The 21281-nt window shown below is 43.5% G+C and overlaps 1 protein-coding gene across 1 annotated transcript in view; it reads right to left on the bottom strand.

Moving 5' to 3' along the window:
* Positions 1-3036: 3036 nt before the first annotated feature.
* Positions 3037-21281, bottom strand: part of LOC142593440 (transmembrane protease serine 11E-like) — a 47269-nt gene continuing 29024 nt past the window's right edge. Inside the window, exons 6-10 of the mRNA XM_075709503.1 lie at positions 13596-13634; positions 10255-10447; positions 5325-5584; positions 4415-4557; positions 3037-3198 (exon numbers count right to left, since the gene is read on the bottom strand). Coding sequence (XP_075565618.1) covers positions 3037-3198; positions 4415-4557; positions 5325-5584; positions 10255-10447; positions 13596-13634 — 797 coding nt within the window. The remainder of the gene's footprint in view (positions 3199-4414; positions 4558-5324; positions 5585-10254; positions 10448-13595; positions 13635-21281) is intronic.

Consider the following 21281-nt stretch of genomic DNA (forward strand, 5'->3'; position numbering starts at 1 on the left):
TTTCTTTCCTACTTGTGCTCCAGGCTGAAAATCAGCATTGGGCAAGCCTCAAACCACCCAATTTGAATAACCAGAAGTTTGGTGCTTTAAATCTGCCTGTGAAATCTCAGGAGAATTGGTACATCAGCTGCATAGACCTCCCTACAGCCAATTTCCAGGAATGTCACGTTACAAGGATAAGTTTTTTCCAAGGCCAGAAGCAAGGTGGTAGATTCTTGGATGAAGCTTCAGATCCATTCTCAAATTTGCATAGTGCTAGCTTAACTGAAATTCACCTTTGACTATTTTAGAAAAACACATGTCCCACCTTGTCTTTGCTGAAATATCTGTAAAGCTCCAACCACTACTAAGGACAAACAATTCCTAGGATGGGGAATGAATAGAGCATGCTGCAGTTTTGGAATAATCATATATCAAAACAAGGAACATTAGTCCATTTTGCATCATATACAATTTTTAGCTTGGTTATTATTAAGCAAAAAAGGACAAAAAATGAGCAACTGTTTTTGAATACATTTAATGTTATGAAACACATTACCTTTATATTGTTTAAATCCTTGCTAAATCTTAACATCAACAATAATAAAAGGTTTTTAAAAATCTTCTTTAATCACACAATATTCTCTTTGTTTTATTCTAGGGCAGAAAACAAACAGAGTCTTCATAAATAAAACACTGACATGGAGTATAAGACAAACCCAGGCCAGACAGTTTGCTAAAAAAATTGTGAAAAGTGCATCTGGCTGGCTCAGGACTCCCTGAGTAAGGTAGACATTCTCCCACACACCTCTTGGCTGTTTGGCCTCTCACAAGAAAATCTGAAATAAAGGCTGCCTTTCTCATTTTAAAGGTATTATATATACATGTCACTTGCAGTGTGAGGTAGGAACCAGTTTATAGGGGTTGTACGTAATCTGGGCCTCACCTCTTTATTGTTGCCCTTCCATTTGCTAGGCAAAGAGATAGATTTAAGTGCAAAACAAAGCCTTAGCTATCTATGAAAGTGAACTACTGTTTACTTTCAATTCATCAGCTGATTATAAGGAAGGATTTTCACCTTCAAAGCAGTAAGAGGCACAAAAAACTAGATGTGTTTTTTTTTTTCCAAAGGATGCCTTTGAAAAAAGGGGACCTGAACACTAGAAGAAAACAGTGTTTCCAGGTGACCTAATCCAAAACACCATGAAGTTTCTATTTTGTAACTGAACCTGGCCCAGAGTAAATTCTTAGTTGAAAAATAGCAGCAACTCAAAAGTGCATAAATTACAAGCTTCATCAATAAATTAAGGAAACAGATTTGCTGCATCTCACTATCCTCCTAACTGTCCCAAGATCCTTTTCATTTTATAATGGACACAGAAAATCAGAATAAAGATACTAGTATTTCAAAACCAAAACTAATCTAAAACCTTCAATAGATTTCTTTCTGAGATAAGGCATATTGTCTTTTACTGAAATTCAAAATATATATAGAAAGACTGGAAGGAGCCTAATAAGACAACAACCCCCTCCACCACCACCGACGCTTAAACATAGGCTTTTCCATCCATATGTAGACTTGTAATTCAGAGTGTGAGTTTTCAAGGAATGCTCATTATTGGAGAGCTTGCACAGTAGGAAGGCTGAGGAGAGAGCCAGTCCTGAGCAGAAGGGGAAGCAGGATGCTTCAGAGACATTTTCAGCTGTAGCAGGTTCAGCTGTGGGGCTTGCAGCTTCTTTCATGTCTCATACAGGCTCCTGTGAGTCCTGCATTCACAGCCTAAGCAGTCTGGTGGCCATTCAAGGACTGCAGGATACAGTACTGGAGTGACATTTTGGATCCTCATATTGAAGGCCTGGGCTCTAGGGGACAGTAATAGTCATGTCACTGGACCCCCTCCCACAGAGGTAGGATAAGTGCTTAATCAGTGTATAAGGATTGCCTTTACTCTGAAGTTCTTATCAGGACTCTTCTTTAATATGAAATTACTCTTCAGCCTCATGAGACAGGATCATATTCATTCAGGACAGAGACGAGTCCATCAGTGAAGCAAGACAGTATCACTAATTACTTTCTTTGCAGTAAGATGGTTTTCACTGGCTGGCATGCCCTTGGAAAAGCACACTATTTCTTGAATGAAAAAGGTAGTTCCCAGTTTATTTGCGGTGAGTATTTATTTTTCCTTTAGCACAATTTTAAATGCTGTGTTTTGGTCCAGGGAGATTGTTTGTGGGGACACGCTTATTACAAACAAACTTGGGTAGAGGTTGTGTTTCTGTATCTTAAGCATATTGTGAGTTGAACAGAGTAGATCTAGAAGGCAACTGGTAGAGGTAGCAGCACAGTATTGTGATAAAGCACTTGCACAACAGCACTTTCAAGTAACTTGAACTTCACAGAATCCACAAAAAATTTCCTCTTAAAAATGTGTTTCGAAAGAAGAAGCTTTTCTCTCTTCCCTTCCAAAGTATTGCAAGCACAGAAATCCTCCTTTTCCTTAGCTAGGACCTGCCCTCAGTCCTGGCTGATCCACTGTTAGCTACCAAGGCCGCTGAGCAGGGTGAGCATCCAGGGTCTTGGCTGCAGTCTGTGCAGATGATAGTCTCTAACAAGAATAATAATCAAGGGTTCGCTTTGCTAGAAACACAGCTGTGACAGCATTTGCTTCACTGGAGGAAGAAGGTTCAGCTTCAAACCTCAGCCATAGCTGAATTTCTTTTCTTTTTTTTTTTTTTTTTCTTTCTTCCTCGGAAAATGTTTGTATTTATAAAGCAGGTAAATTGGTAGCTTTTAAATGTTAATTTAACGATGTCAGTTCGTAATTTCTGTAAGTAATGTTTCAAGGCTCAAAGATGAGGCAGGCAATCTCATATGTTTGGCATAAATTCACAAGGGGTTAGGATCTCTGACAGCAAAGATATCCCTTTCTGTGGGCAAAGGTTGCTTCAACCAAAACTACATAGGAATATATATACTAAAAAAATAACCTTTCAGAATTACAGGCAAATATGAGTTACACATAGTCTATGTAGTTAAGTCCATTTTTGATTTTGGAATTAGATGCCAGTTTTTGAGGTAATCCAGTCACGGAAATAAGTCACTCGTGTGTAAACACCAGGTTTATTTGGTTTGGCACATTCATCTCCCCAGCTCACTATTCCCACGAGGTACCACATCAGTCTAGAGTCTGGAGTAACCAGTGGTCCTCCAGAGTCCCCCTAGAGAAAGAGGAGGGGAAAAAAAAGATTTAATTGATCAGAAGGGAAAATATAATTCTCTCCATAGACAGGAGGGTGTGTCCAACAAGAGAAGAAAGCAAGCAGTATTTCAAGAGCTGCCATTTGTGCAGAATCCAGGCTGTTTCTGAAACTTGAGGCAGAAGTCTGTGGCTTTTTCCTGTTTGCCATGGAACCTCCTGACCTGTCTCTGCGGTTTTACAGTAAAAAAAAAAAAAAAGCTTCTCTTCTATTTTGTGAAACACTGCTTCCCACCTGCCTTGTCTTCCTCCTCATACAAAGTAGGGAAACACAAATATATACAGCAATCTAAGCCAACAGGATTTTTTTTTTTTAATAGTAACCACTATCCTTTCAACAAATTCTTTTAGTCACTTGCAGCAATAATATTTCAAAAACAATTTCATCAGGAACTTGGTTTTCTAATTAGACAATAACTCCTTAAGATGTTAGCCACTGTCAAAGGCTGAATTCAGATACTGTTAATAGTATGATATGGTCATAACAGTTAAACTGGAAACCTTACAGGCTGAAAGGCAATCCTCACACAACAGACCAAATTCTCAGTCTTCCACCAAAATACTTTACTGAAGTAAACAGCAGCTGCACCCTTCCTGTTCAGGTCTCTTCAATGCTGAGCCAGACAGGAACAGAGGAATTGAGCCTTCCAGACTTACTCGGCAGGGAGTTTTGCTTTGGGCATAAATCTGTAGGTCTGGGATTCTGGAAAGGGTCTGTTTTGCACTAGTGCTTCAGAGTACATTCTTTGTGAATAACATAAACAGAAATTACCTTTTTAAAAGTTATCATGATGGAAATATTTTTGTTTGAACATAAGCATTTCCTTGCAACATTTGCAAACCTGCACCACACATGTATCCTTACCATTTACACTTGGCTTCCTTATAGTTATCTTTGTTTCAGATAGTTTTCCTTCGACCGATCTGAGTTACAGAATAAGAATTTCATTTCATGCTATGAAAGCCTTAAATTCTGAATATTATACTAATTTAGCTCTCTTAGTATGGGGTTTATGCACTAAATGAAGTGTACTAAATGCTATTTCATTTTACAACTTAATTCCTGTTTGAATGGAGCCTATTTAAAGGACTAATACACTGTCAGTTAAAATTTGGTCAACCAGCTACTGGAGTCGGCACTAAAATAGTTTTCCTTTCTAATTTTCAGTTACAGTTACCTGACAAGCATCTACTCCTCCTTCCAAGTATCCAGCACACAACATCCTGGGTGTTATGTCCCCATCATACACTTCTTTTCTATTGCAAGTGTTTGAGTCGATAAGTTTCACTGTTGCTTCCTGAAGAGCATTTGGAGTTGGACCTGAGGGAAAATATAGTTTGAGTATTTAGCAACAGAATTACTTTGCATTAGTTAAGATACAGGAAGAGCATTTAATGTTCTTTTATGGAGGACCAGCTTGATTTGGTTTAATGTGGAGGTCTTGTTTGTTGATTTGTCTAGGTTAGGCCCTTAAGGAAAATGTACATACTCGTAGTCTCACTTAGGAACTGTACCATTAAGACAGAAATAATGATTGCATGGTATATAGTGCCTTAAGTGTAAAACCATGTATTTTAAACATGTTCCAAATAATACCATGGAACACAAATTACCTAGCAATTCGGGCAGATGATACAAAATTAAGACATCTGGGTTCCATTGCTAAATCTACTCTTAGTGTGGCCTGACAAGAGTGCAAGCTTGGGTAAGTCACAATCTGCAGCTCACTCTGCACATTTACTTGAAAGCCCACAGAGTCATCTGTAGCTTCTGGCTAGGGCTGGGAGAATATTTTAGGTGCTACATAAACACATGCATGGCTGGACTACCTGTCTTAAGAATTTACAGTATGAAATGGAAAGGCTGGAAAAAGAGAACAGCCTTCTTTATGTTTTCTGCTTCAGTGGATTGTAGTTCTGTCTTTGTCCAGTCTTATTTTAGAACAAGAAACTGCTGCTAATGATTAAACAAACCTATTGCTTATAGACAAAGCATTGGGCTTGCTGCCATACAACATATGGCTACAGAAGTGGTATCAATTCACTGTTTATGTAACATACAGGTTGCCTGGTAGACTCCGGACTCACCGTCATTGGTAAGCGCTCCCCAGCCTGTGATGACAGCAAAAATATTGTACGGAAAAGTCTGAGATGGCTCAGGCAGACAAACACGGTGTATGCTAGTCGTAAACTCAACTCGATTAGAAAGCTGCACAAGTGCAATGTCATAATCATGTTCTGGGTAGCGGTATTTTTCATGAATAATAATAGTCTTGACTGATCGTTTCAAGCTTGGTGGCTTCAAAAGAGCTCCAAAAGTAGCATTCCATTTCTGAGGGTGACTCATGCTGAAAAAAGTAAGAGTGCTGTAAGTTTTTAGCTAGAAATATAAGTGTTCGGGTGAACTTAAACTTTGAACTTCATGAGCACCTTTATTGTAAAGCTCCTTCAAGCCAGGTCCCTACTAGATTCTTAAATGCATCCATCACTTTCCATAACACTGTGTCCCACGTAGTGGGCTGCTGCTAGAAGAGGGCAGTCCTGCATTCCCTCCTCAGCCATAGGCATAGAATGAATCATAGAATGCTTTGGGTTGGAAGGGACCTTTAGAGGTCATCTAGCCCAACCCCCCTGCAGTAAGCAGGGACAGCTTTAACTAAATCAGGTTGCTCAGAGCCCCATCCAACCTCACCTTGAATGTTGCCAGGGATGGGGCATCTACCACCTCTCTGGGCAACCTGTTCCAGTGCTTCACCACCCTCATTGTAAAAATTTTCTTCCTTATATCCACTCTAAATCTATTCTTCTTTAGTTTAAATCCGTTATTCCTTGTCCTGTCACAACAGGCCTTGCTAAAAAGATTCTCCCCATCTTTCCTGTAGTCCCCCTTTAAGTACTGGAAGGTCGCAATAAGGTCTCCTCGCAGCCTTCTCTTCCCTAGGCTGAACAATCCCAACTCTCTCAGCCTGGCCTCATAGGAGAGGTGCTCCAGCCCTCGGATCATTTTGGTGGCCCTCTTCTGGACACGCTCCAACAGGTCCATGTCCTTCTTTTGCTGAGGGCCCCAGAGCTAGACGCAGTACTCCAGGTGAGGTCTCACCAGAGCAGAGCAGAGAGGCAGAATCACCTCCCTCGACCTGCTGGCCACGCTTCTTTTGACGCAGCCCAGGATACAGTTGGCTTTCTGGGCTGCAAGCGCACATTGCCGGCTCATGTCAAGCTTTTCATCTACCAGTACCCCCAAGTCCTTCTCCGCAGGGCTGCTCTCAATCTCTTCATCCCCCAACCTGTACTGATACCGGGGGTTGCCCCGTCCCAGGTGCAGGACCTTGCACTTGGCCTTGTTGAACCTCATGAGGTTCACACAGGCCCACCTCTCCAGCTTGTCCAGGTCCCTTTGGATGACATCTCGTCCTCCTGGTGTGTCAACCGCATAACTCAGCTTGGTGTCATCTGCAAACTTGCTGAGGGTGCACTCAATTCCACTGTCTATGTCATTGATGAAGATGTTAAATAGCACCGGTCCCAGTATGGACCCCTGAGGGACCCCACTTGTCACTGGTCTCCATGTGGACATTGAGCCATTGACCACGACCCTCTGGATGCGACCATCCAACCAATTCCTTATCCATCGAACAGTCCACCCATCAAACCCATATCTCTCCAATTTAGAGAGAAGGATACTGTGGGAGACTGTGTTGAACGCTTTACAGAAATCCAAGTAGATGACATCCATTGCTTTTCCCTTGTCCACTGATGCAGTTACTCCTTCACAGAAAGCCACTAGGTTGGTCAGGCAGGACTTGCCCTTGGTGAAGCTGTGCTGGCTGTCTCGAATCATCTCCTTGTCCTCCATGTGCTTGAGCATAGCTTCTAGGAGGATCTGCTCCATGATCTTCCCAGGCACAGAGGTGAGGCTGACAGGTCGATAGTTCCCAGGGTCCTCCTTTCTTCCCTTTTTAAAAATGGGCACAACATTCCCCTTTTTCCAGTCAGCAGGGACTTCACCTGACTGCCGTGACTTTTCAAATATCATGGAGAGTGGTTTCCCTCAGGACTCTGGGATGCATCTCATCAGGTCCCATAGACTTGTGTACATTGAGGTTCCTCAGGTGGTCTCGAACCTGATCCTCCCTCACAGTGGGAGGGGCTCTACCCCCCTGGTCCCCATCTTTTGGTCCATCGATTCGGGAGGGGTGAGGAGAGAGGTTGCCGGTGAAGACCGAGGCAAAGAAGTTCTTGAGTACCTCAGCCTTCTCCTCGTCCATTGATACAAGTTCGCCTTCCTTGTTCATCGGGGGGGTACGCTTTCTTTAACCTTCCTTTTCTGGTTGATATACCTGTAGAAGCCCTTCTTATTATTCTTTATGACCCTTGCCAAATTCAGCTCCATCCTCGCCTTGGCCTTCCTGACCTCCTCCCTACACAACCAGGACATTTCCCTGTATTCCCCCCAGGACACCTGTCCCTGCTTCCACTGCCTGTGCAGTTCCCTCTTACTCTTTAGTTTGACCAGCAGGTCTCAACTCAGCCATGCTGGTGTCCTCCCATCCTTGCCTGATTTTTTACACTTGGGGACTGATAGCTCTTGTGCTCTATGGAAGGCGTCCTTAAAGATCTGCCAACTCTGTTCTGTTCCTCTGTCCCTGAGGACTGTCTCCCAGGAGGTCCTTCTGACTAACGCCCTGAAGAGCTGGAAGTTTGCTTTCCTAAAATTTAGGGTCCTGACTGCACTCCTCGCTTTTTGCATGTCCCTCAGGAGCATGAACTCCACCAACACGTGATCACTGCAGCCCAAGCTGCCTCCAGTCTTGACATCACCGATGAGCTCCGTTGCATTGGTGACCATCAGATCCAGTATCGCGTCCCCTCGGGTAGGTGTGTCTATTACCTGGCTTAGGAAGTTGTCGTCTATGCATTCCAGGAATCTCGTGGATTGCCTACAGCTCGCCATGTTGCTTTTCCAGCAAATGTCGGGGTGGTTGAAGTCCCCCAGCAGGCCAAGAGTCTGCAAGCACAAAGCCTCCCGGAGCTGGAGGAAGAAGGTTTCGTCAGCAGGCTCCCCTTGATCAGGCGGCCTGTAGTAGACACCAACCACAAGGTTCCCTTTGTTGCCTCTGTCTCTGACTCTTACCGATAAGCTTTCAACCTGCTCGTGGCTATTCTTCAGGGACTGCTCTTCACACTGTATCAATTTCTTTACGTAGAGGGCAATGCCTCCGCCCCTCCTTCCTCGCCTGTCCCTTCTGAACAGCCTGTAGCCATCAATAGCCACATTCCAGTCGTGGGATTCGTCCCACCAGGTTTCAGTTATGGCAATCAGGTCATAGCTGTCTAGTAGCACAGCAGCTTCCAGCTCCTCCTGTTTGTTCCCCATGCTGTGTGCGTTCGTGTAGAGGCCTTTCATCTGGGCTGTTGGCCGTGTCACCTTCTTAGTGGAACATCCCTTGTTTCCCTCAGGGTGCTTCACGAAGGTTTCCTTGTGAGCTCTAACTACCTCAGGAGCCCCCGGCTCATCTCTGAAAGACTTCAACTGTGCTGCAGCGTCCCCATCATGCCTCTGGACAACAGGTTGAGGGCTCATAGTAGCACCCCGTCCCTCTAACCATTGCGTACCATCCCACAGCTTGTCACAGGCAAGCCTGATGTGTTCCCCCTCCCCCTTCTCATCTAGTTTAAGGCCCTGTCAATGAGCCCCGCAAGCTCCTGTGCAAAGACCCTCTTTCCCCTTTGAGAAACGTGGTTCCCATTTGTTGCCAGCAAGCCTGGTGCCATGTAGGCCGTCCCATTGTCGAAGAACCCAAAGTTGTGACGGTGGCACCAGCCTTGGAGCCATGTGTTAAGAGATTGGATCTGCCTGTTCCTACCAATGTCACCTCCCACAACTGGAAAGAGGGAGGAAAAGATGACCTGTGCCCCAGATTCCCTCACTAACCGTCCCAAGGCCCTGAAGTCTCTTTTAATCACCCTTGGGCTGTGCACTGCAACTTCGTCACCACCCACGTGGAAGAGCAGTAAGGGGTAGTAGTCCGAGGGCCGTACCAGGCTGGGAAGTCTCCTGGTGATATCTCTGACCCGGGCTCCTGGCAGGCAGCAGACTTCCCTATGAGGAGGGTCCACCTGGCATACTGGACCCTCCATTCCCCTCAGGAGGGAGTCTCCTATGACTATGACCTGTCTTTTCTTCCTTGTTGAGGTGGTAGTAATATGGGGGGTAGGTCTTTGTGGTCTTGGCAACTCTTCAGGTGTAGATGGATCAACGCCCACAACGTCCACTGACTGGTCCTCCACATCTAGAGCCTCATACCTATTGTGCAGAGGCACCTGGGGGGTCACGGTGGGCAAGGAAAGGGTTCGCTTGCTGCCCCGATTGTGGACTTGTTTCCACTCGCCGCTTCCCTCTAAGACCCTGCCTAGAGGTCCTACACTCCTCCCCTGCTCCTTGTCCGTGATCTAGCCATTGTGTGGCTGCAGGGTGTAATCAAATCAAAAAGCTCTTCTGCTAGAAAACTCTTCATCTCCATTACTCTTTTTGCATGTTAATAATCTGTTCAATCAGCTGTTCTATCTTACATGCCCTGCAGCTTCACAATTGCCACGCTTGAAACAGAAAAGTGCTGGGAGTGCATGGCTGAATGGAGGGGTAGGAATGTGGGACTGTAACTTCTGGTAGCAGACTGCAGCAGCAGCAACCTAGTTGTAACATGAAGGAGCACCTTTAGAAACTTTTAGTGCAACAGGAAACAAATGCTCTGCCATTTCAGTCATTACCTTTTCTGCACTTTTTTGCCAAGTGACTATTAATTTCCACTCATATAATTGCCAGTTCTGCTCCAAAGAGCCAGTCTTTCTCATTGAAACATTCAAGTGATGGGTCTGCTTAATCCCAACTTTTCTCCTCTAAGGCAGAAAATTGTTCCCCTGGAAAGTCAGGGGTGTGGTGCAAATCTGGAAAGCCACAAAACTTGATACACATGGGGCAGTTCTGCTGCAGATTGTCTCTAAGATGGGAACTTACTCTCTGAAGCAGTGAGCTGCAGATACAAGCCATGTATTGCTGATGAGTGTTGCACCACAGCGATGGATATTGTTGTACTGCAAACTAGCTTGCCATGGCCAGTCCCCAGTCTCTGCAGAAGACAATCCGCCGACTATTCGCAATGATGATTTTACCATTGACTTGACTGAGCCATTCTGCCGTAACCCACAGACTGTCAAAAAGGAGAAAAAGTGTATTAGCTATTTGTCTGTTTAGTAAATATGCCTGCCAATGGCTGTGGAAAACATATGTAAAATTACACACCACCTAGGTTCTCTAACAGTATTCACATCAACAAGAAAACATACCTTCCACCAGCCCCCCAGATCAGAGATCCTCATGCACAACCCATTCTGTTAGAAGCCTGAATGAACAATTGACTATTATGGAAAGCCATAATGGTCAACCATTCAGGCTTAGCTGTGTGAGCAGCCCAGATGAGGGATCAAAACCTTCACCACACACCCAGGACAACTCCCAAATACAGGGATGGCCAACTTCAATGTCCCAGGTAATTTGTCATTAGGGTAAAACATGAACAAGGCAAAATCTAAGATGGGAATGACCCAAGCCATGGGTTTTTACCACACATGCACATGCAGATTACATCAGCAAAATGTCACCTGGAAACAGGCAACTGCACATTGCACAAATGGCAGTCTGCCAGTGAACCTGGAGAGGCACTTCAGGCAAAGAGCATCACACTAATCCAAGCCAGAGATGACAAAGGCATGGATACCTTCAGCACAGTGTGCATCCATGACAAAAAGTATTATTCTCCAAACCCAGAGAAAATTAAAATATCCATGGTTTCAGCCACTACACTCAGGATATTCAGGAGCAGCTGAAGCTCCCCCCTAGCTTCCTCAGTGGACAGAGCTGCTTCAGCTGTCTTCTCCCATCCAAACAGCATCAAATCCATCTTACCTGGACCAAGACCCACTAGTTTTCATCCAGGCCCCGAATTCAGCTAGACATTAGGAAAGTTGACAGACAGGACTATCCCAATTCATTGAAAAAGAGACAGAGCTAAGAATTATTTGCATAGTGACAACACAATCCAAACCATAGTACTGCCTGTCTCCCACAGATAGTGACCCAGAGGGGGACAAAGCAGAAATCAGTACTATGTCACTGAAGAGCTGCCAGCCCCAGGGCCCTTGAAGTCCTCAGAAGCGAAACGCTGGAGCCACACAGAGCGTAACCTCTGCCACTTCCTGCTAGGATCTGCACAAGGTTATGTTAACAGTACCTCATAGTCAAAAGCAGCAGCAGTAACAGAGCAGATTGAGAGCTGTTCATAAATTTGGGGGGGGGGGGGGGGGGGGGGGGGGAAGGTCACACAATATTGAGAAGCTCATGTGCTCAGTGTAGAGTCTGCCCTGTTCCAAGACTTAAAACCACAATGAAGGAAATCAGTGAAATTTAAGTCTAATTGTCCAAAACGTTCTGTGTGAAAGGAAAACTGGAGAATATACCATAGTTGATAAGACTGCACTAGCATGTTTCCCTCCTGAAAACTATTGGTAATCCTCAATTACTGGTCCTAAAACTGCACAACCTTATCAACTACCTGAGCAGTCAGTGTTCAAAACACAGAAAAACTCACAGTTCTATCAGTGCCCCAGAACACCAGCACCTAAAACACCGCAAAAGTGATGTTATTTGATCTTCTATTACTTGACAGCCTGCTGCTAAGGAACTGAACAAACCTTCCCAGGGTTAAAAGAAACCCAACTTGTAAGCAAAGATGGCTTTTTAGGACTATTAAATCTCCAAACAAGCTGACTTCCTTCTCTGAGAGAGATATTTTTAAACATGTCTAAAACAAACTACCTCAACTTAACCCCTACAGCAATACCTTGAGAAGACCAATCATATTGCCTTCTATTTCCATAAGGAACAATTTTGTGCTACTAGCCATTCCAAAATCCAGAACATTATAATCACAGGCTGATGTAACTACTATACATTTCCTTATGGTCCGTCCTTCCTTCCAATGCACACTAAAGAAAATGACATATTCCCAATTTCTGAAAGCACAGAGGAAGCCTTTATTCCAAATGCTTCTGCATGTGCCCAATCCTACCAGTTTTTGGGGCACTTCTCACTCGCAGGCTGTGTTAGAGGTCTCTGCTAGGCTGCCATCTTTAAAGCATTGAACAACATGCTGGTACATGTTCAGGTGTAAATCTCATCACTTAATGTACGTATGGGAAAATAACAGGTAGCAAGGTGGAGATGAACCATTATGCTACAGCATTTAGGACAAGCATATATGAAAGATTCTGCAGTCGCTGCTCCAAGATGCAGTTCTAATACTTTACATCAGGGAGACAAAGGACAGGGTGTCTGCCCTGTGCAGGCAGGATTACACTTGATGAAGTATTCTATTTAAGTACATGTTTTAACGAATTTATAATAGAGATTGCTTCTAACTATAACCTGCTCAAATATAAAATGCACTCAAATTCATGACAAGGACTCTCCTGCCTTCAGCACATTATAGTACACCTTTCAGCTACATGCCATGCCTGACATTAAAGCAGTCAACTAGCCCAAGCAATTAAGTTCCTTTATTTATTGGAGGTTCTCTTCACTCACTCAATTTTACTACATATACCTAGGAGTCATCTGAAATGCCTTGGCTTTCATATAGAAACATAGCTTAGTCTCTAGGTGTCCAAATACACAATTAAGCAGACACAGTGTAAAAGCTCTCACTGGTATCAACAGCAACTGGATCAGGCTAGTAAATAAACAAGTGTCCTGAACATTACAGTGCTCAGCCCTCACTGGCCAAGTCCTCTGTTTCCTAGATGGTAGGGTTTACATTTAAGATGCACCCTCCACCTTCCACACCAGCACTGCTGGAGGCAGAAGCATGCCATAGACACTTACTCAGCAGGACCTGCGTGTCTCCTCCCTGCTCAATGCTGGGGATTTCTATTGAGCCCTCAGCACTTGCTCTTTTCTCACAGAATTGCTGATATTTTTAACAGAAGGAACACCTCTGCAAAAAAAAAACTGACCAGGGAATGCAGCAGTGGGTATAGACTTTTTCTAGAAGGGATTTTTAGCCCATCACCACTGTTTTCAAGCCAGTCTTCCTAAGTATCCCAGAAGACACTAACAAAAAAGGCTTCTTTATGACTGAGCAGGATTTCTAAACACACGGCTCATCTGTGTCAAGTACAAGGTCACATTCATTAGATAGGAGGATGAGAAAAGGCTTTTAAGGGCCAGGAAAAGTGCTCAGAGACTATTAATGCTAATTAAAACAATCAGAGATTTCCCAGGCTTAAAAAGCCCTCACTTACTGTCATTGAAGAGGGCTTCTGCTCTTTTCATCTCCATATCTGAAACAAACAAACAGTCAGGGTAAGGCCAGGACAGCACAGACAAGGTTTTGCATCTGCATGGTTGTCCCACCCAACAACAGCTATTCGAGTACAGGGCACCGCAGGAGGTACAGCCAAGGAGGTCTGCTAGAGAAACCAGTGTAGCTCGTATGTTGTCAGTGTTCTTGCACTGGCTATTGCCCTCCTGTCTGCGGTGCTGCTTGCTGTTCTCCAGCCAGACAGTATCCTCTGAGGACCAGGCACAGGGCCTCCCCCATCCTGCTGGACCCTGATGTTTCTGGAGGGGAGTACAGACAAAACAAGTCCTGTACTACTGAAGATCCACAATTTTGTTGAGGAGAAATTTTTACAGTGGAAAGTTTTGAAGTTCCTTTTTTGTAAAAAATCAGCTGGCCACATTGTACACCAGAGTGAGGGCTAGAGGAGATCTGGCAGTCACTCTATGCCCTGTTTGAGATCAGAGGGCAGTGACTTCACTGCAGCAATGCCAGTTTGCAATAGCAGTGGCTCACTCTCTTTTCTCCTATCTTACTGAGCAACAGGGTGCCTGGTACACTATTAATAGGAAAAGAGATAGTTAATAGCGATTTATTGCATGGCACAGCAGGTTCTAGCAATACATTCCCTCCTTTAATATGCATGTTGTATGTTTACTGACAATATAGTATGCTCATGCTGACAATATCAAGCATTGGCTCAAGCTGTAAGTCTATTCCTCTTCTTCAATAATGCTATTTTTATTAGAGCTACCATTTTAGTTGCCAGCAGTCAAAACTAATATAAAAAATAAAATTTTTAAAAAAATCACACTTTCAATACTATTTTTAAATTATATAGTGATTCTCGTACAGCATCCACAACTTCATATTTTGTGGCTGGAAAGCCTTTCTCAGCAGATCCCTGTCTTTATCCGCTTAGCTAATTTCTCTTTTCAGCTACACAGACTAATATCCTAGTTTTGATCCAAAACCACACCAAGCCAGGAGGAGTCTCTTTTGAATGCAAAGAGCTCTGGCTCATACTTGTCACCTATTGTGTTTGTATCACTTGTGTTTTGCTTGTGGACTTGACGCTCCTCTTGGTATGCAGGGTGAATTGCATGTTTGCAATCCACCATTACTAGACATGTACTCATTCATTTCTTAATATGACATTAAGCAGATTATGATAGAAAAAGGAAACAAACAGAACTCCAGTGCACATACAGCTTGACTGCAGGGAATATTACAGAACAAAGGCAGTGCTAGGGCTGCTGTACGTGCATGCAGCCACTGCTTTATTTTGTAAGAATGGGAGATGAGTTATAATTGGACATTTATATAGCAACACAATCTTATTCACTATAAACAGGAACTGTTCACATAATAAAGATAAATGAGTTTTACTGGTGGGCAAGCAACAACTTGCAAGGTCCCCTTTCAGTAAAAATGCTCACTTGCACTTTCTCAAATCCTATGAAAGAAGGAGGAAAACTCTAAAGTACAGGTACTTCTGCATTTCAAGAATGTCAGTTGTATTCTGTGTATTTTCATGGATAATATGGTTGGCTGTTGCTAAGATCCTTTATATCAAAATGTGATAATACCAGACAGTAAAAGCTAAGCCAGCAGTGGGATCCAGCAGTGGTATAAACATTACTGTTTGGTAAGTTAGAAAGTGAGGGAAAAAAAAAAAAAAAGGGTGCTGAGCTCTGCTAAGGATTTGGCTATTTCACCTGTATGTTTATATTGGCAAGAAGTGCTTTGAAAAATCTGGCCCTACTTGTTTATTTCAACTACGATGAGCATCCAGCGTTTTTCTAGAAATTCCTATAACCCTCAGAACTAGCTTATCATTTGGGTCACTAATACTTTATAGCTGGAAACTGGTAAGAAACCAACAAATGTAATCAACAACGAAAGAGCACCTTTTACCTTCAAGTGCAATATTGATAATAATGGTTTTTTACTTCCTTTCTGGGTGGGGAGACATTTACCTCATAATACCTAATTATAAAGCCTGCAGTCAATTATTAACACTTACATTATGTTGCAAAGCTCATTGAGAAGACAAAAGGAGCAACCAGCTTGTTCAAGTGCAGTGCCAGAAGCAATTCAATTGGCATGTTCTCACTGCACGGAGTTTTGCTGTGAGTCACACAGCTGTTCTGCAAGGCACCTGGCTATATCTCTGTTTGCCTTTTTATGAGGCACCTAGAAGAACCTACAGACCTCATGTGGGCAAAATTTTACCCACTGCGTCCAGTTGGACCGACTGTGTATAACTGGAGAAACAAGTCTTCCACACACACACTGCAAGTCTCAGATAGCGTATCTGTACAGCTTTGAATTTTAGCATATTTTATAATATATCACAACTATGCAGCTGATGTACTCTCCCACCCACTGACTGCTGAAGGAAAAAGGCCAGTGACACCTGTCAATAAATTCAATGCTGTATTCACCAGGGTAGGGGCACTGCTTTGATTTAGAGATCTACCAGATACAGTGCCCTGACCATGTATTCCCACACTGGGAGCTGGAACACAAGTGCTAAAGAAAACACCACAGCAATGGAGAAAACCTCAAAGTAAAGGGAGTTTTTAAGAGGTGAAAGCAGGTCTGTCTGGCAACAGACCCAGGAACCCATCGTGAAGATCAGGACAGGTGAAATTAAAGGCACAATATGCAGGACTCAAAACCAAGATCCCAGAGCACACACACATGTTTGGAAACCTGAACTAACTGACACTATTTTCAGATAAGCTGAGCCCACAGTAGGTCCCATCAAAAGCAGGGAGCACTTTGGGTTACACGATACTGCTGAAAATCCGGCTGCTTACTGGCTTACTTCATTAGGGGCTTGCCTTCCTTTGTTACTAGACTGACATTTTTGGCCTGGTCAACAGTAGCTGTTCACATTGTGCCAGCCAACGTGTTGCAAGCCTGGCCTTGAAGCAGTCACTTGTAAGGCACGAGAGACAATTTCTCTGCCCTGCTCATTTACTAGTTGCCCTAGTTGTTTGCACTACCAAGAAAAAGCATCAATTAGTAACAATTAAAGTGTCATATCTGGTCCCAACCACTTACAGCTGCAAAAACAGTTGTTTGTGCCGCATTTAGGAAAACAGTGTTCAGGCTTCCACTGTAAACAAGAACAAGTTCAACTTGAACATGCATTGCCTACCTGTAAAATAGAACTTGCTATTTAATTAAAGTTTGCCTAACTTAAAAGAGAAAATGAATGCTTAAATTAAAATCACAGCAATCTATTGAAACATGGCTTAGGGATTCCATCTTTCGGAAGAGGGCTCTGTTCTCCAACTGGATGATAACTTGTTAATACAGTTATTTTGCATATTTAGTAAATAGAATAACCTTAAAACACACTTAAATTATTGGTCTTAAATTCTCACTAATGAGAATAGTGATTTGTGGTTACTATTTAAGATTAAGAACTTACCAGCAAATAATTTCTTTTTACTCCTCAACATATTGAGGGGATCCCCATTGAGGGGATTGAGTGCACCCTCAGTAAGTTTGCAGATGACACCAAACTGGGTGGGAGTGTCGATCTGCTGGAGGGTAGGATGGCCCTGCAGAGGGACCTGGACAGGCTGGACTGATGGGCCAAGGCCACCTGTATGAGGTTTAACAAGGCCAAGTGTCAGGTCCTGCACTTCAGTCACAACAACCCCATGCAATGCTACAGGTTTGGGGAAGAGTGGCTGGAAAGCTGCCTAGCCAAAAAGGACCTGCGGGTGTTGGCTGACAGCCGGCTGAACATGAGCCAGCAGTGTGCCCAGGTGGCCAAGAAGGCCAACAGCATCCTGGCTTGTATCAGGAATAGTGTGGCCAGCAGGAGCAGGGAAGTGATCGTCCCCCTGTACTCAGCACTGGTGAGGCCGCACCTGGAATACTGTGTCCCATTTTGGGCCCCTCAATACAAGAAAGACATTGAGGTGCTGGAGCGTGTCCAGAGAAGGGCAACAAGGCTAGTGAAGGGTCTGGAGCACAGGCCTTATGAGGAGCGGCTGAGGGAACTGGGATTGTCTAGCTTAGAGAAGAGGAGGCTGAGGGGAGACCTTATCACTCTCTACAACTACCTGAAAGGAGGTTGTACTGAGGTGGGTGTTGGTCTCTTCTCCCATGTAGTTAGCGATAGGACGAGAGGAAATGGCCTCAAGCTGCGCCAGGGGAGGTTTAGGTTGGATATTAGGAAAAATTTCTTCACGGAAAGGGTAGTCAAGCATTGGAACAGGCTGCCGAGAGAGGTGGTGGAGTCACCATCCCTGGAAGTGTTCAAAAAATGGGTAGACGTGGCACTGTGGGACATGGTTTAGTCTAGTCTACCCTTGATTGGTTTAGTGTGGACTTGGTAGTGTAAGTTAATGATTGGACTGGATAATCTTAAAGGTCTTTTCCAACCTAAACGATTCTATGATTCTGTATGTGTGTGAGCAAACATGGAAAGAAAAGGGGAGTAAGCAAAAGCAGGAAAGCATCTTTATTTTGGTAATTGTTTATATTATATGTAGTAGCCAGTTAGGGCCACAATTTCTAAGGGAGTTCAGTGCCCAAAGCCTGTGGATCTATTTGGTAACCATCTAAATGTTTGCAGGTTCACAGTTAACTGCAGAGTGAACATGACCACTTATCTCTGAGGGATTCAGAGATGCCTACAGAAAAATGTGCTCGCTTTGTCATGTCTCTAAATATCAGTGTCACTGCATCAGAAGAATTAATCTTGTGTCCACTTCCTTATTTCATTTTAGCCAGACAGATCAGTGTTTGTATTAAAAGGAAAATAACAGGCAGAACTCTCAGTGACGTAAATGGACCAGACATTATACTGAAGTAGTTCAAGCAAGGCAAGAAAATGCATTATTAGGGGACATTATGCATTTTCAGTGTGGAAAGGTCCAGACATGGCTGCAAAATTAAAGATGAGAAATCAGTTTTAGAAATCTGATACAGCTTTACCTGATTACATAATTTTTCACAGATGTTGATTCCCACAAGAAACTTGATTTTCTTTAAAGGTTTCTACCTGTGATTTTCTGTATGTCACAACATACCTGCTCACTTCAAAGGCAAACTGAATGTTCCATCCTCTATTATATCAAGTTCCCACATCTTGCTTGTGTAAGTTGGGTTTTTTTCCACAGAGAAGGGAAGGTAGAGATTATCTTAAATGCAGTGTGAAGGGAGAAGAGGATTGTAAACAAAAAAAAATTAAGAGAAAGTACGTGCTTCAGTACTAATAACACATTCTTGGACATGCATTTGAAGCACAGCTTTGTGAAACGCACCAGGGTGCCGAGGAAGCATTTTCCCCGCTGTCCTTTGTCACATTTTAATAACAACTTCCCTGAAAAGAGAGAGAATTACGAAATTCTCAGCTGCTTCAGCAACAGGGGGCTCACCTAATTCAGTGTTATTTAGGGTAACAACAGTGCAAGCAGGCAAAAAAAGGATCTCTGGCAAGCTTCAGTAGGTCACCAGCCTGGGCAGCTGAGAGGAGCATCACAGTGCATCTGTCCTGCAGTGCAGAGAGAGGTGGGAATAATAGCTCTACTCTAATACTCTTTTATTATGTTAAAGACCATGAAGGCCCAAGGTACTGGGGTGAAATGGGAATGAGAGCAGTGAGCAGCAGATTCAGTCATGTTCCAAAAAATGTACCCAAGAGGAAATGCAGGAGTTTCCTGAAAGATGGCAAAACATGACCTTCGGGCTCAGCAGGAAAGTCATGCTCTCGTGTGGTTACATAGTGCACACAGCCTGAAACGTCTCTGCACTAACCTTCCAATATTCTCACCGGTCTCTCAACAGGAATTACCTCCCTAGAGTTATGCACCCTTGTAGAAGTAGCAAAACATGGTTTAGATACAGGTGATGCAATTCTTATTCCTTCAACAGGGGAGAGTAACCTGGTCGAGAGAAGACAAAGGCTTTGTATCTCTAATTGTCCCTGTCACCCAGCCCTTCCCTCCCTACTTATGTCCACTGGACGTGTCCTCACACCCATGACTTCTCCACCCCCCCCCTCCCCACCATCAACCACATTTTAATTCTGTCCATGAGGACAGACAGAGGTCCACACCTCACAGCATACTTAGAAGAACTCCATCTGGGCATCCTGCAGCCCAAGGAGAGATCTGCATGAGGAACTATGTACCAGTTCTGTAGCATGTATCCAGGCTGATACAGTTTTTAGCATTATTTTTCTTCCTGACCTATGCTTATGCCCCAGCTGCAATCAAGGTGTCACTACAGTGGGGGCAGCCCAAATCACTTGCAACCTCTACAGGCAAGGCAGAGAAAGGGAAAAACAAGAATTGAGTGAGGAAATTAATTAAATCAACTTATCTGGGTCATCTTAAGAAGCCAGGCCAAGATGATTTCCTGTTTAATTCCTTCATCACAAGCATGTCCTTGCAAATACTAATTTTAAAATACATTTCAGTCCCTCCCATTCTAGTCAGCCTCTCTAGACTGTTGCAAACACTGAAATGTGTGCCAAACTAATGGCCAAACTAATGTGTGCCAAACTAATGGCATCAAAATGAAGGAATGCGAGAACTCCACTGTATTTCCCAACGTACAGATGCATGTCCGGTTCCACTCCCCCAAGCTGCTGCTGTGGCTGGTAAAGTACAAAAAACCAGAGTGTTACATACATTATTTGAGATGAAACATTCCTCAATCATCCAGGTCAGACACTCATCTGCATGTCTCCCACAGAAGACTCGATAAAGAAGTGGGAATCTGTCTTACAGGTTCTGTATTTTCTATTTGTAAGGAGCTTTAGCAAGCCCCAGATGCCAGATAAATAGAAACAATAACAGTTGACTTGTTGATCAAAACCGATTCATGACTCATCGTTCACGTTCAAAACCCTTGGCTGTGCAACAGGTGGGAATACTTCCTACTCACTTTGAACAGTGCCAGTGATCTTGCAGCCAGTTTCTGACATCAGAAGTACATTCCCAAAAATACATTTTGGGAGACTTCCAACCTACCTGACAAAGGGAAATAGTCTGGCAAGCTGCTCTACACTTTGCTTAATAGGGATCCAGGCTGTGAGGTGACTCTACTTCTAACCAAGAAACCCTGGGGGGGAAAAAAAAAAAAAAAATCAGCCTTGTAGATCTCTTTGGCACCAGAACTATACAGAGGACAAACCATGAAACCTTCTTCTTTCAGTGCCAGTGGAAGAGCAAGTCCTAACATGGGTATTTCCAAGTCACCCGACTTTGATATCTCATTTTGCTGGTCCTTGCACTGCTGTTCGGAGAAGCTAGGACTTAGTTTGCTTGATTCTCCACTGAAAAATATTTGGGCTTCCAGTGGGGTTTGTACACAACTGTAGAGATCTCTATCACCTCCTATTTTCTATCAAAGCTACAGTGGATGTCTAGAGATACCATTGTCCTTGACCAGGGGACTATGAAGTCTAGCTAAATAAGAAAGCAGGGACTTGAGTAATAACACATCTGAAGATACCCCAATACAAATGTATTTTTGCAGTCCTATGTAAAGAGCATGTACTGTTTAGTGATGATACAAAACAGAGAAAATGTATTTTGTTTTCCTTTAAGTTTTGCACGCTTGCTATTTTTTCACATCTGTACATTCAAGCTTCTCTCTCTTGTTCAAAAAA

The sequence above is a fragment of the Pelecanus crispus genome, chromosome 4, assembly GCF_030463565.1.
Source record: "Pelecanus crispus isolate bPelCri1 chromosome 4, bPelCri1.pri, whole genome shotgun sequence".
Classification (NCBI taxonomy): Eukaryota; Metazoa; Chordata; class Aves; order Pelecaniformes; family Pelecanidae; genus Pelecanus; species Pelecanus crispus.